This window comes from Myotis brandtii, unplaced genomic scaffold (assembly GCF_000412655.1).
Source record: "Myotis brandtii unplaced genomic scaffold, ASM41265v1 scaffold127, whole genome shotgun sequence".
Classification (NCBI taxonomy): Eukaryota; Metazoa; Chordata; class Mammalia; order Chiroptera; family Vespertilionidae; genus Myotis; species Myotis brandtii.
In genome coordinates this window covers 654,534-672,215 of record NW_005354464.1, presented here as the reverse complement: position 1 = coordinate 672,215, position 17,682 = coordinate 654,534, and the positions used below count along the sequence as shown (strand labels likewise).

The 17,682-nt window shown below is 39.3% G+C and overlaps 1 protein-coding gene across 1 annotated transcript in view; it reads left to right on the top strand.

Moving 5' to 3' along the window:
• CCDC39 (coiled-coil domain containing 39) overlaps nt 1-17,682 on the top strand; it is a 56,585-nt gene that overhangs the window by 5,489 nt on the left and 33,414 nt on the right. The window contains exons 2-7 of the mRNA XM_005859483.2: nt 5,346-5,465; nt 7,967-8,113; nt 9,216-9,374; nt 11,427-11,519; nt 11,616-11,744; nt 15,058-15,249. Coding sequence (XP_005859545.1) covers nt 5,346-5,465; nt 7,967-8,113; nt 9,216-9,374; nt 11,427-11,519; nt 11,616-11,744; nt 15,058-15,249 — 840 coding nt within the window. The remainder of the gene's footprint in view (nt 1-5,345; nt 5,466-7,966; nt 8,114-9,215; nt 9,375-11,426; nt 11,520-11,615; nt 11,745-15,057; nt 15,250-17,682) is intronic.

Sequence of the window (17,682 nt, the reverse complement as noted above, 5' to 3'; positions counted from 1 at the left end):
GACCCTTTCACAGGGGTCGCCTAAGACCATCGGAAAACACATATATAATTACATATTGTTTTTGTGATTAATCACTATGCTTTAATTATGTTCAATTTGTAACAATGAAAATACATCCTGCATATCAGATATTTACATTACGATTCATAACAGTAGCAAAATTACAGTTATGAAGTAGCAACGAAAATAATTTTATGGTTGGGGGTCACCACAACATGAGGAACTGTATTAAAGGGTCGCGGCATTAGGAAGGTTGAGAACCACTGTGCTAAGCAGTAAAAAATATATTGAAACAATAATTGATGTGCAGAACTACAAAGTCCGATTCTTCACTCCTTCCTCCCCTCCCCGGCCAAGCGCTCATTTCCAGACTCTTTGGCAGGAGAGGAAAGGCTGGTTCCCGCGCCCACTTTCTCCTTCCTCGGAATTAAGCGCATTTTGCAAAGGGACTTCTATGGTTTGCATAGCAACCGTTAGTGCCGACCACGAAACTCACCCTGGTTGACATTTCTCTGTGAGTTCTGCCGATGATGGTTAAAGTTAAGAGTGACTCAAATAAAAGTTAAGAGGGGCGTTCTAGTAAGAATGCAAAATGTGCAGCTTTTCAAATTGAGACTTTAGTTGTCACAGAAGGATGTAAGGTACTGTAAGTTGTAAGGAGTATTTTACATCAACTTGCAACCAATGCATAGTAGTTGTTCAAAATAAAGTTGCACCTCGCTCAGGAAACAAAAAAACCTTCAGCAGCCAGTGTAAAGTCCTATGTGTTGTGTGGAAGAGGATCCAAGAACTGATGATGTTTACACTACTTAGAGAATGGAAGAGAAGGTTTTCCCTCCTCTGAAAAAATGAAAATGAAAATCCTTCACTTTTTTTGTTGTGGTTCAAAATCTTCTGACGTATTTACTCAAGCCTACATTTAGATGGCTGCTGTTTTTGTTTTTGTTTTCAATGAAGGGCAACATTAGCGAATGTGAGAGATCTAGCACTAGGTATGCAGGCACAATATGAAGAAGTATCCAGCCCTAGGTGTAGATCGTACTTACCAGCCCTGAGCCAGTTTCTCCTCCTGTAAGCCAAAGACAAGTAAAATAATTACCACATAGGGTTGTTATGTTACAGAATTTGCCAGGTGACCGAAGGACACACAGGAGTACTTGGAGACACAGGAAAGACCCATTTATTTTCAGATGTTTCACGTGTACCGGTACAGTGACTCAGGGGAGACTGTTTCTCTCCAAATCCTGAGCAAACCAATACGGAGGAAGCTCTCCCTTTATACCCTTTGGTTTCTTTGTCCCCCAAATATGGGATGGGACTTCTGTACCTTTCTCCGGCTTTGCAAAAAGCCCCATGTGTTGGGATGGGGGCTGTGAAACCACACCTAAAGGCCTGGCCTGGTGCCAGCACTGATAACCCCCTCCGGGGGTTGTTCATGGTTTATGGCCTCTGTGAAATGGGAGTTGTACTTAGGTAAACTGGTCTTGCAAGACCAGATTGTGGAGAAAGAGGCAGTGACTTTTATATAGGTTATCAAGAATGTATATTAGGTTACTGGCACAGATTCAGATTGCTAGCACCCCCAAATGTCTTATTTTCCCCATCAGTTGTACAGCTCTAAAGACATTAATGGAGGTTAAAGTTCCATTCAAATGTTAGTTTTTGGTATTAGTGACGTAATATTTGTCTCACAGGATATTATATACATACTAGAGGCCCAGTGCACAGATTTGTGCACCAGTGGGTTCCCTTGGCCTGGCCTGTGGGGATCAGGCCAAAACCGGCTCTCTAGACCAGGGGTCCTCAAACTTTTTAAACAGGGGGCCAGTTCACTGTCCCTCAGACCGTTGGAGGGCTGGACTATAGTTTAAAAAAAAACTATGAACAAATTCCTATGCACACAGCGGCGGCAAAAACACCCGGCGGGCCGGATAAATGTTTTCGGCGGGCCGCATGTGGCCCACGGGCCGTAGTTTGAGGACCCCTGCTAGACATTCCCCAGAGGGGTCCTGGATTGTGAGAGGGCACAAGCAGGCCAAGGGACCCCACTGGTGCACGATCAGGCTGGGGAGGGACCCCAGGAGAGCTCCAGGGTGTGTCCGGCCCATCTTCCCCAGTCCTGATCGGCTGGACCCCAGCAGCAAGCTAACCTACCAGTTGGAGCATCTGCCCCCTGGTGGTCAGTGTGCATCATAGCAACTAGTCAAATGGTTGAACAAATGGTCACTTAGCATGTTAGGCTTTTATTATATAGGATTTTTTTATTATTTATTAATTAATTTTTTAATCCTCACCCAAGGACATGCTTATTGATTTTAGAAATAGGGGAAAGGAGGAAGGGAGGGAGGGGGAGAGAGAGAGAGAGAGAGAGAGAGAGAGAGAGAGAGAGAGAAAGAGAAAGAGAGAGAGAGAAATATCAATGTGAGAGAGAAACACCGTGCTCCCTCTGACTGGCAATCGAACCTGCAACCTAGGTAATTGAAACCACAACCTTTTGGTGCAGGAGAGGACACTACAACAGACTGAGCCCCACTAGCCATGGCTGTATTGTGCTTTTAATTCCTTGCATCCTCAGTTGCCAGTTTGATTCCCTCCATTGCCTGCTTTAAGTTTATATCAGATCTTCAAGATAATTTCTCTCTTCTCCCACTCCTTCTTTTGGAGTCCTATGCTTTTCAATATGGACAATTTTTCTGCTGGCCTATCTCCCAATTGTTAACTTGTTAATTCCCTTTTCCCCCCTTACTGCTTTGTCACTCTATCTTCTTTTTTCTTGGATTTCTCTCTCGCTCTCTCTCTCTCTCTCTCTCTCTCTCTCATGAAATACTTTCTTGTATTTCTCCCTAAGAAGGGTGTATGGGAGGCAAACATTCTAAGTCGAAATGTTTTTATTTGCTTTCATATTTGATGGTGATTTGGCTGAGTAGAAAATTCTAGATTAAAAAAATTTGCCACTACTTAATGTACTTTGAAAAATGGTTAAAATGATAAAATTTTTGTTATGTACAGTTTACCACAATTTAAAAATTAGTGATAGAAATTTTATAGGTCACATTCTCTGATTATAAGCCAATAGAATTTGTGTTAATTTAAAAAATGATTTTCTATTGTCAGAGAATGAATGTTTGTGTCCCCACTTCCCCACAACCATTCATATGTTGAAGCCCTAAACCTCAATGTGATAGTATTTGTAGCAGGTGGAGCTTTCAGGAGGTAATTGGGTTTAGATGAGGTCATGAGGGTGGGGCCCATGAGGGGATTAGTGTCCTTATAAAAAGAGAGAGACTAGAGAGTCCTCTCTCTCTCTCTCTCTCTCTCTCTCTCTCTCTCTCGTGAGGACACAGGAGAATGTGGCCAGCTACAAGTTAGGAAAAGAGATTCCACCTTGACCTTGGACTTCCCAGCTTCCAGAACTGTGAGAAAGAAATTTCTTTAGTTTAAGCCACGAGTCTATGGTATTTTATTTTGGTAGTCTGAGCTGACTAAGAAATTCATTTTAAATACTTAAGCAAGTTTCTCAGAAATATATTGCTGGATGGCTCTTACATCAAATAAAAGTTGAAAGGGGAAAGTCACCAATTAGAAAACTGTAAAGGAGACTGCTTGGTACCTACACCCATGGGAAGCAGCAAAACTCTTACTTAGAGAAAATGTATAGCCTAAATGCCTTCTAATCAGTGTCTTAGGCAGCCTAAGTTGCTATAACAAAATACCATAGACTGAATGATTAAAAAAAACAAACAAAATCAGACATTTTATTTTTCAGTTCTGAAGGTTAGAAGTCGAGATCAGGGTGTCCGCATGGTGGGTTCTGGTGAGAGCACTCTTCCGGCTTTAGATGGCTGCCTTCTTCCTGTGTTCTCACACAGCAGAGAGAGACCCTCTGGTTTCTCTATTATAAGGACACTAATCTCATCATGAGTGTCACACCATCAGGTCCTCATTTAAACCTACTTACCTCCCAAAGGCCCTCCTCCAGATACCATCACATTGAGGATTAGGGGCTTCAACATATGAATGTGGGGGTGACACAAACATTCAGCCCATAAAAATCAGTAAGACAAAAAAACCCGACAAAACTAAGAACTTTTAATAAAGTAAAAAGAAATTAACAAGAAAGTAAACAAAAGAGGGAATTAAAAATTGAAATCTATATATATAAAAGGCTAAGCGACCGTCCAATAGTCTGACCAGTAGCTATGACGTGCAATGACGACCAGTGGGCAGAAACTCTGGCCAGTAGCTATGGTGCCCACTGACCACCAGGGGGCAGATGCTCAACTCAGGAGCTGCCAAACGACAGCCACTTTGCAGAGTGCCCTCTCGCACTCTGGGACCCCTTGGGGGATGTCAGACTGCCGGTTTCGGCCCAATCCACGCAGGCCAGGCTGAGGGACCCCACCTGCCAGAGGAACCCTGCTCACTCCGCAGATGCCCTTTGAGCCCGGCCCTGCCCCAGGTGTGGCCAACCAAGGAGGGACCGCAGGAGGTTGGCTCCAGGGCGTGACTGGCCCGTCTCGCCCAGTCCTGCCCCACCAGCCACCTTCTAATTAATTTCCTTTCAATGTGCACAAATCTGTGCACTGGGCCTCTAGTTAATGAAATAAAAAGCCAAAAATACATACTTACTATTACTTAGGACATAACAAATGAGTAAATTCGTATATTTTTCTTTCTTCCTTAGTTCAAAATTCAAGTATTTTCTTCTGCACGTTGGTGAATTGTGTTGTGCCCCTCCTGGGTTGTAGCCTCCACTTTTGGAACCACAGCTCAAGACTATAAAGAAGCATATTTTTGTTTTGTTGAGCTTCTATATTGCTTTCAGGGATAACATATTCTAATGGTCCTGAGAATCTATCTTCAATTTCCTAAAAGTTTTTATTTGTTTTGGACTTACATTGTTTTGGGTCTGCTCAGGTTCTAATTCAAAGACACAAAATATAGGAGCTATTATGCTTGGTATACATCTACTTTTCAAATTTATGGCTAATGATCTATTTTTTGCTGTCGTTAGGCATTGTTTCTATGCTCTTGTTTGATTTGGGACCTTGTCATTTAATTATGGAATAGGATCTCATTTTTTTTTTACTTAAAATATAGCATTGTAGCTGTGGACCTTGCTAATGTTGCAAATCTGAGAGAGATTTCTATTTTGTTTTAATGTGGTGCTAATTTTCCCACAATAATCTTTAAACACAGCACTATTTTATAATCGAAAGGGCAGTAGATTTTTGAAGTTCAAATTAATATTTTAAAAAAGAAAAGTAAATAATCTTGATTTTACATCGTTAAATATGGTAAGAACTTAGTAGACTTTGACTAATCATCGTGTTTATTATTTACAGTTGTCAAAGCTGCAGGATGAGAAGTCATACTTGCAAAATCAACTACATGTCTATGAAGAACGAATTAATTCTATAGCTTCTCATTTAAAAAATGTTAGACAAGAGTTCTTATATACACAGGTATATATAATGTTGAAATTCATGTTGATTATATCATGTGTAGTTATGGAACATTTCCCATTGCATTTATATCTGTGATGTTATTTTATAGACATAATAGGAAAATTTAGCATAACTAATCTATAGTGAACATAGCCTTGAATTTGAAAGTAGGCAGAAAAAAGTCTTTGAGGAACTCACTACTGCCACCAAGTTCAAGGAATAATTAATTCATTTGAAAGAATAAATCATCATTCAAACAGTCTAATATAATGTTAGGCAGCAGATTGCATGAGAAAGGTACAGTGATACAGTGAGAAATAATGACTTTAAGCAGAAATAGACTTACTGTAACACATAAGAGAGTTTCTGTCTACTTCTAATTATTTAGCACTACCCACTGGGACCATTTTGAGTGGAAGCAAATAGTTCTAACACTTCAGTAGCCCTTAGGCATAGTCTTTTAGCCGAGTTTAAGAACTGAAATTTATAATGACATCCTGAGATAATCGTTAAATTATATTTAGGATAACTGGGGACAGTGTACTGCATTTTAGAAAACGTAATAAAATAATACAAATTGAAACTTAGGGTGATTAATCAAAGCATCTGTTTTATGGACAGTCTACTCATGTGTAGAACCTCATTCCCTGACGAAGCCCAGAAAATTAGCTCAGCAAATCAGCACTGGAGTGTTGACTAACTTCCATGTCAAACTCTGTTTTTAAAAGTACATCTGCATTTCTTTGAAATAATGTAATTCTTAAAAATGAACAAAGTCATGTTTTAAATGCCAATTTGTAATTAATATAGATAAGTAACTATTTCACGCTTTTTGCAAACTTGAGAAAGATGTCCTCTACAGTCTGGGGGAACGACTCAGCCCAGGAATCCAGGCGACTGGTCTCTGAGCTCTATCCCCAGAGCCCCCTGCCCTGGAGTCTGCTCACACAGCTCCAGTCCCCTCTGCCCTCCCTCTGCTGGAGCCCAAGACCAGTGACTACACACAGAATTTTGTCCATCGGCCCTTTAAGAGGGTGCCTGCATTTCCAGCCTTCTCACCCTGGTAGACAGAAACCCCGCTGCTTTTCACAGCCAGATGTTATGTGGGCAGCTTTTTCAGTTCTGGTGCTCTGGGCTGAGGAACCCAAGTGGGATTTAGACCGCAGAGTTCTCAATAGGAACCCCCCACAGCTGAGATATCCTCCGGTGGTGGAGTCTGGCAGCCTTCTCCTGACTCCGCACTTTCTACCAGTCTCTATGCTGTCTCCACTTTCAAGTCATTGTTATCACGGTTCTCTCCAGCTTGTCTTCAGTTGATTATTCAGGATGGTTTTTCTATAATTTAGTTGTAATTCCAGTTTGGTCCTGGGAGGGTGTCAGTGTAGCTTCCACTTAATCCGCCACCATCTTCCTATTTCATGCTTTAACAGTCTTATGAGAAGAAAGTTAAAATGTTAATGAGCCCTAACCAGTTTGGCTCAGTGGGTAGAACGTCGGCCTATAGACTGAAGGGTCCCAGGTTCGATTCTGGGCAAGGGCATGTACCTTGGTTGCTGGCACATCCCCAGTAGGGAGTGTGCAGGAAGCAGCTGACTCGATGTTTCTAACTTGCTATCTCTCTCCCTTCCTCTCTGTAAAAAAATCAATAAAAATATATATTTTTTTAAAAAGTTAATGAACTTCTAAAAACAATACTTCATATTTTTGAATCCTGATATGATTGAGTAATTAATAAATGGTAGGAACAACATCTTTTCCTCAAGTTATTAAACCACTGAGTTGGGGATCTGAGAGAGACTCTTTGTGGGTATATTTTATTATAGTCAAACCTCAACTAAGATAAGAGACGAAAGTAGTAAACTTCCTACAAGAGTAACAGCTTTAACAATGTAAAAATAATACCAATAGTGATAACTTTAAAGCAATGTAAAATCAGTAGTCAACAAGTACTATTTTATTAAGTGAAGCATAACAAAGGCATGTTCGTTTATTAATATAGTCTAGGAAATATTCATAACCAATGTTTACATAATTATTTAAAAATTATCTCTGCTAATTTATGTGATCAATTCATATAACTATCCCATTTCCCAAGTATTTTTAATCAGTTTTATTTCTTATTTTTAGTTAAGTAATGACGTATATTTTTATTAAATTTTTAATTAATTAATTATTTTTTACAGTAAGCTAAGGTTAAATTATTAGTTAGATCTTTTAAAGTATAACCATATAAAGTTTGGTTTTCTGCAAATTCCCTAGCCCAACCTAGTATCTGAAAATCACTGACAACAGTATTTTTCTCCTAACACATTCTATGAATTAATTATCTTATAAATAGTAAACAACACTGTCTACACTGAATCACAAAGTCTAATGTGGTATAGGTTTAAGAGAAGTGGAATTAATGATACTTAATATAGGCATTTTGTGGGAACTTTGTTATGTTTTTGTCTAATGGATTATTATAAATATTTTTAATACTAAAATGTAAAAAGTCTATCTTGTATGTTTTTCTGTAGTCTCTTTGCAAAGCCAGGGAACATGAGATTGAAAGTGAAGAGCATTTTAAGACCATTGCAGAAAGAGAGCTGAGTCGAGTGAAAAATGAAATCCAAAGACTGGAAAATGACATCACTTTAATACGGGAAAAGAAAAGTGATAAGGAAGTATGTGTTGAAATGTTACTTAAAATTTTGTGCCATTGTTCCTGCTTCCCTCACCAAACAAACACTGACTTTTTTCAGTATGGGAAAGGCGTTCATTAGTTTCCTAACATTTTCTTACATTGTTTTCTTGGACAATGGAAGGCACATGGAGCTGTGATTTGAATGAAACAATGATAGAATGTTACATTTATTTTCCCAATGTTCATTTACCAGATACTCATTGAACCTTACTATATGCAAACCACCATGTTGATTGCCTGTTATACAATGCTAGGCATAATTTATTCATAAGTGCTACATTTTTAAAAGCCACATTTTAAAATATCACTTTTAATTTTTTATTGATTTTACCTTTCATATTAACTTATCAACTTATGACCAGTATTAAGCTACTGTACATATTTTTTTCTTTTTCTTAGTTTTTAGTTACTTGATTTGGGCACTTTTTCTAAATTCGACTCTTCTCTTTACATATGTATATGCATATGGAAATGCACACACGTATATATGTATATGTACACACATACATATTTTATTATATTAATTTGTGTCTGTATATTCATCAGTTTTCTTTTATGAATCTAGATTTGTTAAATGAATATATGTACAGAAACATTTTTATTTTCTTAACTGCTGTATTTATTTCAATTAGAAGTGCTTTCATAATTTCTGTGTAAGAGGCTTCTTAGAGGCAGCAATCTGGTTGGAAATGGGGTTGAAGGGGACTTGGCTTGGGCTTGAGTTAGCATATCAAGCTCATTATTTTTCCTAAGATTGCACATTCTCTTGAGGTGGCTATGATGGAGTGACTAATGAGATTGCTTTGGGGGAACTCCCCTAACATCTTTTAAAGTAACTACTGTTCTCAACTATGTATAATAATTTCTCCTCTGTTTTACAACTAAAAAATTAAAATACAAGTATTATAGTTACATAATTAAATATGGTATATTATACTAGTATTCATCTAGAGGTCAGGGACAGGATTCCTTTTTTTCTTTATTATATGTTCTGTATAGTATGTAATGCTATGTTTTATTTTAGTTTATATTGTAAATAATGTTTTTTTAATCTTACCCTGTCCTCTCTCTTTGGATATTAGAATCAGATATTTAAATTTACTCAAAAATTGGATGATTTGAAACGTCAAATGAACTGGGACCAGCAGGCATTGGAGGCCTGGTTAGAAGAATCAGCTCACAAAGATAGTGATGCCCTAACTCTCCAGAAATATGCACAACAAGATGATAATAAAATTAGGGTGAGAAATTAGAAATTGTAATGTCAGGTTTTCTCTGATTTTGTAGTGTGTCAACCTTTTTATCTAAATTGGACTTAGAATTTTAAAGCAGTACTTCTTAAACATTTTTGGGGTCAGTTTCCTTCCAGAATCTAATAAAGCCAAGTATCCTTTCTCTAGAAAAATGAGTATATTCAAATACCTACAAAATTTTGTCATTACATATAGTTTTAGCTGATTTAAGACTTTAGTGCTTTGATTATTTAATATATTATTATAATTATTATTTAAAATCTAGTTGTAATGAAATATGGTAATGCTTTAGTATAATGAAACATGCTATTTTCTAATAGACTTAATACCAAATGCATTATTTTAAATGGAAAATTGTTCATCTTTTTTCTAACATACTTTAAAATGTATTAAAAGTCTTTTAAAAAACAATTTTCATTGCAGCCCTAGAGGTTAAAAGATTAAGAATATATACATTTATATGTGTACTAGAGGCCCGGTGCACAAAAATTTGTGCACTCGGGGGGCGGGGGGAGGGGGGTCCCCCAGCCCGGCCTGTGCCCTCTCGCAGTCTGGGACCCCTCGGGAGATAACGACCTGCTGGCTTAGGCCTGCTCCCGGGTGGCAGAGGGCAGGCCCAATCCCTAAGTGCAGCCCCTGGTCAGGCTCAGAGCAGGGCCGATTGGGGAGTTGGGGCGCCGCCCCGTCATGCACAGAGCAGGGCCGATTGGGGAGTTGGGGCGCCGCCCCGTCATGCACAGAGCAGGGCCGATTGGGGAGTTGGGGCGCCGCCCCGTCATGCACAGAGCAGGGCCGATTGGGGAGTTGGGGCGCCGCCCCGTCATGCACAGAGCAGGGCCGATTGGGGAGTTGGGGCGCCGCCCCGTCATGCACAGAGCAGGGCCGATCAGGGGGTTGGGGAGCTCCCCCCTATCAGGCACAGAGCAGGGCTGATCAGGGGGGTGGGGTGCCTTCCCCTGTCACGAACAGAGCAGGGTGGATAGGGAGGTTGTGGCCCCGCCCCCTGTCACACACAGAGCCGCAGGGCGATCAGGGGGGTTGGGCGCTGCCCCCTGTCACGCTGATCCCGGTGCCGGGAGGCATATTACCCTTTTTCTATATGGGATAGAGGCCTGGTGCACGGGTAGGGGCTGGCTGGTTTGCCCTGAAGGGTGTCCTGGATCAGGGTGGGGGTCCCCACTGGGGTGCCTGGCCAGTCTGGGTGAGGGGCTGAGGGCTGTTTTCCGGCTGGCGAGTGACTGAAGCTTCCAACTGCTCCTTTTTTTTTTTTTTTATTCTGGGCCAGTTTTAGCTCTGAGGCCTCGCTGCTGAAAACATAGATCCAATGTTTTGGTCCGGCTGGATTTCAGTCTGGCTGTTTTCTGGGGTTTTGTTTACCTTCTTATTTGCAACATAGTATATAGTTGCTTAGACTTGCAGATGAGAGGCTGGCAAGTGAGGCGGGGAACGTTGGAGTCCGCAGCAAGCAAGCCTCATGCTCGCTTCAGTGCCTGGCTGCCGGCCGCCATCTTGGCTGACAGTTAATTTGCATATACTCACTGATTAGCCAATGAAAAGGGTATCGGTCGTACGCTAATTACCATGTTTCTCTTTTATTAGTGTAGATATATATGTATATATATATAGTATTTGTTTTGGGTATCAAATATATATATAGAAGCCTAAGCAATCATCCAACTGTCTGACCGGTAGCTATGATGTGCACTGACCACCAGTGGGCAGATGTGCAACGCAGGAGCTGCCAAGCTGCAGTGACTTGGCAGCTTCGGATCTCGGGTGATGCACCCAGAACCAGAGAGGAGGGAGCCCAATTGCAGGGTGCGTCACCCAAGAACCACCCTCTCGCAATCCGGGACTCCTCGGGGGATGTCGGAAAGCCAGTTTCGGCCCAATCCCCGCAGGCCAGGCCGAGGGACCCCACCTGTGCATGAATCCATGCACTGGGCCTCTAGTAATATAATAAAACTTAATATGAGATACGCTAATAGTTTTAAGTTAATCCAATGATAATCATACCTATTTTTGCATGTAACTACATAGGCACTGACCCTGCAATTAGAAAGGCTGACTTTGGAAGGTAATCAGAAAAGAAAGGTACTTGACAATGAAACTACAGAGACTCTAAGTGCACAGGTTGGTTCAGTGAAGATTTTTTTATTTCTTAATTGTTTAAGTGATGTTTGCAAAAGCACTTACATTCAAGAAATGTTATTGCTCTCTATTTGACAGTTAGAATTGGATAAAGCAGCGCAAGATTTTCGTAGGATTCATAATGAGAGACAAGAACTCATTAAACAGTGGGAAAGCACAATAGAACAGATGAAGAAGAGAGATCGAGACATTGATAACTGTGCCTTGGTAAAGTAGTTGTTTGGTCCTTGCAATGTTCAGCTGTATTTATTCTCTTTTGTGTTTAACTCATTAATTTCAACTGTAAACCACAATGTTATTTGAAAGTCACTTTTGTAGGAGATTCATTAATTTTGGTAAATGTTTTTCAAAGCTGACTCCATTCATTTAGAAATGTGATTTTATGTATATTACTTATCTATATATATAAAAGGCTAATATGCTAAGTGTCCCTCCACCCATCCAACCAGTCACTATGATGCGCACTTACCACTGGGGGCAGACACTCAAAGCAGGAGCTGCCGAGCTGCAGTGACTTGGCAGCCGCAGTTCTTTGGTGATGCACCCCGAAACCAGAGAGGAGGGAGCCAATTTCTTGTGGGGCCCTGCCATTCCACCTTCGGCCGTGGGTTATGTTGTTGCTGGGGAACTGTTAGCCCCGAGTCTGGTTTACTACACACTTGCATTTGCGTTCCACACCCTGTACGACAGCAACTCCAGGACTCCTCGGGGGATGTCGGAGAGCTGGTTTCAGTCTGATCCCCACAGGCCAGGACAAGGGACCCCACCTTCTGGAGGGACCCCACTCATTCCACAGATGCCAGGGAGAAACCACCAGGAGGTTGGCTCCAGGGCGTGTCCAGCCTGTCTTGCCCAGTCCCATCCCACCGCCACCTTCTAATTAATTTCCTTTCACTATGCACAAATCCGTGCACCAGGTCACTAGTGGTAGTATAATGACAAAGACTAGATCCTGCCATCTCTGAACTGTGGAACAAGAGAAAGTTAGATAATGTTATTGCAGTAAAATCAATGCCCTACATACACACAGTTGTTTGTGGTGCCTTGGATTTAACATGTGTGCTATCTGTACACACAGGTGCAGGGAAATGAGCCTCATGGGGATCCCAGAGACAGGAAGGGAGAGTCAGGAAAGAAACCAGGACTCCAATAAAGTTTCACTTTTGAAGCCGAGGCACCAATGATGGGATAGAAGTGGTAGAAGCTCCGAAGGGAGGAATGCCACACTGATTGAATACAAAATGGCCTAGGCCTCCCTAGGAGGGGCAAGGGAGAGCCAGTCTTAACTGAGTTCCTTTTCATTGTTAATGCTGATGTTGGTTTCTCTTTACTGATTTCTCATTGCTTTCAAACATCAAGTCCTAAACTACTTCCTCTGTATAAATAAAATGTGCCCAATCTAAGACTGCAGATCCACAATCAATTCTCATACAACCCCACAGTTGAAGGGAGAGCCTGCTGATTTGGCAGAATATACAACTTGTCATACTCACAGTGGTTCCTTACAGGCTGATATGTCCTGGCTGTCTGTATTGTAGGAGGATGGGGAGGTTGCTAAGAAATGGCTCCCAGGTAGAGGTAAGCTTCTAAGTGTTTAACAACTGGCTCCCGATCTGTGGCATTTCTGATTTCTGTGGTGAAACTGTTTCCATACCAACAGGTCTTCACTGGACACAGCGTTGAGAAGAGAAGTGCAAGTCAGTTGTGCTGAGCCAGTGAGAGCCGGTTCACACCACTAGAAAGTGAAATATGACATTGGACCCTTTTGGTTTTTTTTTCCTCCAAAACAATTTCTGCCTTCTCAGAGTCTTCTTGGCAGGAGTCAGACCATAGGATCCTGGAACTGTCTTCTTAAAAGAAACTTTTCATTATTTATAAATATTTTTCCATTATGCTTTTATTTCAGTATAAACATTTTGAGATATTACTTATAAGCATTACCTATATGAAAACTTACCTGTGAATAGATAGCACTGTTAAATAATGTGAACACTGAAGTAGAATAAAGCACCTGATTAAGTAGTAGAAAAATCAGTATAAAGCAGGAAATTCCAGAATGATCATTTGCCATATATAAACCTAAGAAGTTTTGACCTGTCTTTTGGTTGAATGAACACAGTAGATATATAGATTGCTACAATTATAGAATGTTACTTATCATAGAGGACATAGAGGAATACTAGATTAAGCAAATTAAAAATGTTTTTTTAAATGCAGTGCATCTCAGATATATATCCACTTAATATGCTAATATGTATAATATTACATGTAGCATTTCTAAAACTTACTAATTTTAGACCACATGCCTCCCCCACACCCATCTCCTGGGATTAGTTGTTTGGTGGGACCCCATTTTAGAAAACTTGCAAGAAATGTATTTTAGGGTAAATTTTTCTTCACCCTCCAATTTATCCAACATATTGCAGTAATAATCACTTGTAAAAAAATATATGATCTTTTTATTCCCCAGCTCTACAATCATTTTTGTTCCATATTACTTAAAAGTTGACCCTCTTTGACATAACAATTGAAAAATAGGATTTCTCCACAGTTCAGCCCCAACCTCTACTTTTCCAGCCTCATCCCTTTCATCTGACCCACCCCTTCTTAATATATCCCTATTCTATTTCTGCCCCCCCCCAACCATGCACTTTTACTACACTGAGTTTTTATGTATCTCCATTTGTCTTTTTAGGCCGACTTAAATTAAGCCTGTTAGATATGCCTTTTAATGACTCCTCTTGGGTAGACCTTATTCTCTTTGTTCTCATAACACTCTGTCCACATCTCAGCTACTACTTCCCATATTCTGTTAATTTTGTATAGTCAAGACCATCAAAAAGCCTGAGTGAAGGAATTCCTATTGAAGCCAATAACTAAAATGCTATTCTCAAAAGATGAAAAACAAACTGGTCCTATGAAATATTTGGAAAATTTCATTGAAATTAAACTTTCTATGTTAAAAATATATAACACTGTTATATTTTTTAAATGTCACTTTTCATTCATAAAAGATTGATATTTTCCTCATCTCTTTAGCAAAGTACCAAGTAGATGAAAGAAAATATAGAGACCTTTAAAAATATAAGCTTACTTTTTGGTGTGTAGCATATTAATATTTTGTTTTAGTTCATATAAATATAGTCTCTCTTAAAAAACATTCTCTTGCCCTGACCGGTTTGGCTTAGTGGATAGAACGTCGACCTGCGGACTGAAGGGTCCCAGGTTTGATTCCGGTCAAGGGCATGTACCTTGGTTGCGGGCACATCCCAAGTAGGGGGTGTGTAGGAGGCAGCTGAATCGATGTCTCTCTCTCATCGATGTTTCTAACTCTCTATCCCTCTCCTTCTCCCTTCCTCTCTGTAAAAAATCAATAAAAAATATATAAAAAAAACATTCTCTTAAGTTTTGATAAAATAAATACTAAATATAATAATAGAAAAATAAAAACTAAATTTCTTTTAGTTTTCATTTTGATCATCATATTAAACATATATTTACTTTTTTTTTTTAATCCTAGACATTAGCAAAGATAAAACAGGAAACAAGAGAAAAAGAAAATTTGGTTAAGGAAAAGATCAAGTTTTTGGAAAGTGAGATTGGAAATAACACAGAGTATGAGAAAAAAATTTCTGTTGCTGATCGTAAAGTTTCAAAATGTAGAAAAGAATACCAGCAGCATGAAGTTCATAAAAATCAGCTGAAGGATGAGGTATGGCAACTAAAAAGACTGGTTTGCGTGTTTATGGGAAATTGCTATAAAAGTAAGCACAAAGCCTTTCCTTTGATTAAGGTACTGCCTTATTTTATTTTATTTTTTTCGTCCTTTCATGCTGTGGGACTTTCGGGATACTCTGAGCTGACCCCTGGTTGGTGAAGGCATCAGGGGGTGCCATTGGCATCACAGGTGGTGTGAAGGGCTCCCCCTGGAGTTGTGCAGTGCCCAACTACCTGTCACACATGTTTTGTTAGTGACCTCAGGCAAAAGGCTCCCAAAGGGTCTCGCTTGGAAATCATAATTATATGATAACCGGCAAATAGGAAAATGTGAAGGTGAATATTAACCTTAGTGATAACTTGAAGTATCTTTCCATTGCTACGTATATGGTGGGGTTACCTGTTTAAGTTCAGTTTCTCACCTTGTTAAGGAATAAATTTCAGTCTGGTAGTGGAATAATGTAGTGGTCAAATACCATGAAACAGATTAAGAGAGGAGAAAACTTCTGTTTTGTTCTTCTTTTGCAGCGTTCATGCTAACTAGGTTATTCCATAGGGAGAGGTAGCAATTCCCCTAGTTAGCAATAAAGAGTTCTTTATGAAATTTATATCTTAAGACCATAGTATGTGAAGTTAACATTGTTTAGATGGGAATTTGGAATATTGTAGAGCATTTTATTTTATAAGGTATTATGCTTTTTATTTCTGATGAAAATGAAAGTTTTTCTTTTGCCTAAAGAGAATAATTACAGAAGATCCTAAAAAAGTAAAATAAATGAATTTCTTGCCTAAGTTAAATGCCACTGCTAATAACTTGTTTTTAAACATTTTAAAATTTAAACCAATTACAGAAAAGAATGCAGGCGAAATAAGCCAGTCAGAAAAGATAAATATCACATGATCTCACTCATTTGTGGAATATAATGAACAACATAAACTGATGAACAAAAACAGATCCAGAGACAGAGAAGCATAATTTCTCACCATGCTTGCCTCTCTCTTTAAGGTTTCTTCTATCATAGAAAAAAAAGGAGACAGCTTTTTCTCATTTTCATTTTCCCAAAAAACTAACAGGAAAAAAAAGACAGAAAAATAACAGGAGTGGGGTGGGGGTGGGAGACAATGGGGGAATAAGGACACATATGTAATATCTTAATCAATAAAGAAAAAAATAACAATAATAAAAAATAATGCAGGGATTTCTTCATAATTTATTTATTGAGATATAATCCACAAACCATAATTTTTAGTGTATTCACAGAATTGTGCACATACCACCACAATCTAATTTTACAATATTTTTGTCACTTTAAAAGGCACCCCCACACCCATTAGCAATCACTTTCTTTTCCCCCTCCAACCAGCTCCTGGCAGCTACTAATCTACTTTGTTTCACTATGGATTTGCTTCTTTTGGATATTTCATATAAATGAAATCATATAGTATGGAGCCTTTTGTGTCTGGGATTCTTTTTTAAAAAATATATTTGTATTGATTTCAGAGAGGAAGGGAAAAGGAGAGAGAGATAGAATCATCAATGATGAGAGAGAATCATTGATTGGCTGCCTCCTGCATACCCCACACTGGGGATAGAGGCTGCAACCTGGGCATGTGCTCTGACCAGGAATTGAACCGTGACTTCCTGGTTCATAGGTCAACGTTCAACCACTGAGCCATGTTAGTTGGGCTGGATTCTTTTACTTACATAATATTTTCAAGGTTCATCCATGTTGTAGCACATATCATTCATTCATTTCTTTTCTCCAATTTTTTATTGTGATAAGATACATGTAACATACAATTTACCATCTTAACCATTGTGGAGAGTATTACAGGTGTCCCCCATCCTTCCCCCATTGCCCCCCTCCACCTGGTTTCTGCCCCACCCTAGGCCTTCGCCACCCTATTTTCTGTGTCCATAGGTAATGCATATATGCATATAAAATCCTTGGTTAATTTCTCCCCACACCCACCTCATCCCTTTCCTCTGAGATTTGTCAATATGTTCCATGTTTCCATGCCTCTGATTCTATTTTATTCCTCAATTTATTTTGTTCATTAGATTTCTTGTTTGTTTATTTTGTTTTTAGGTTCAATTGTTGATAGATATATATTTATTGCCATTTTATTCTTATTTTTTTATCTTTTTTTTTTCTTCTTCTTCCTCTTCTTAAAGAATACCCTTCAACATTTCATGTAATAGCAGTTTGGTGGTGATGAACTCCTTTAGCTTTTTCTTGTCTGTGAAGCTCTTTATCTGACCTTCAATTCTAAATAATAGCTTTTCTGGGTAGAGTCATCTTGGTTGCATGTCTTTCATTACTTTGAATATTTCTTGCCACACCCTTCTGGCCGACAAAGTTTCTGTTAAGAAATCAGATGCTCCCTTATAGTTAGCTAACTGCTTTTCTCTTGCTGCTTTTAAGAT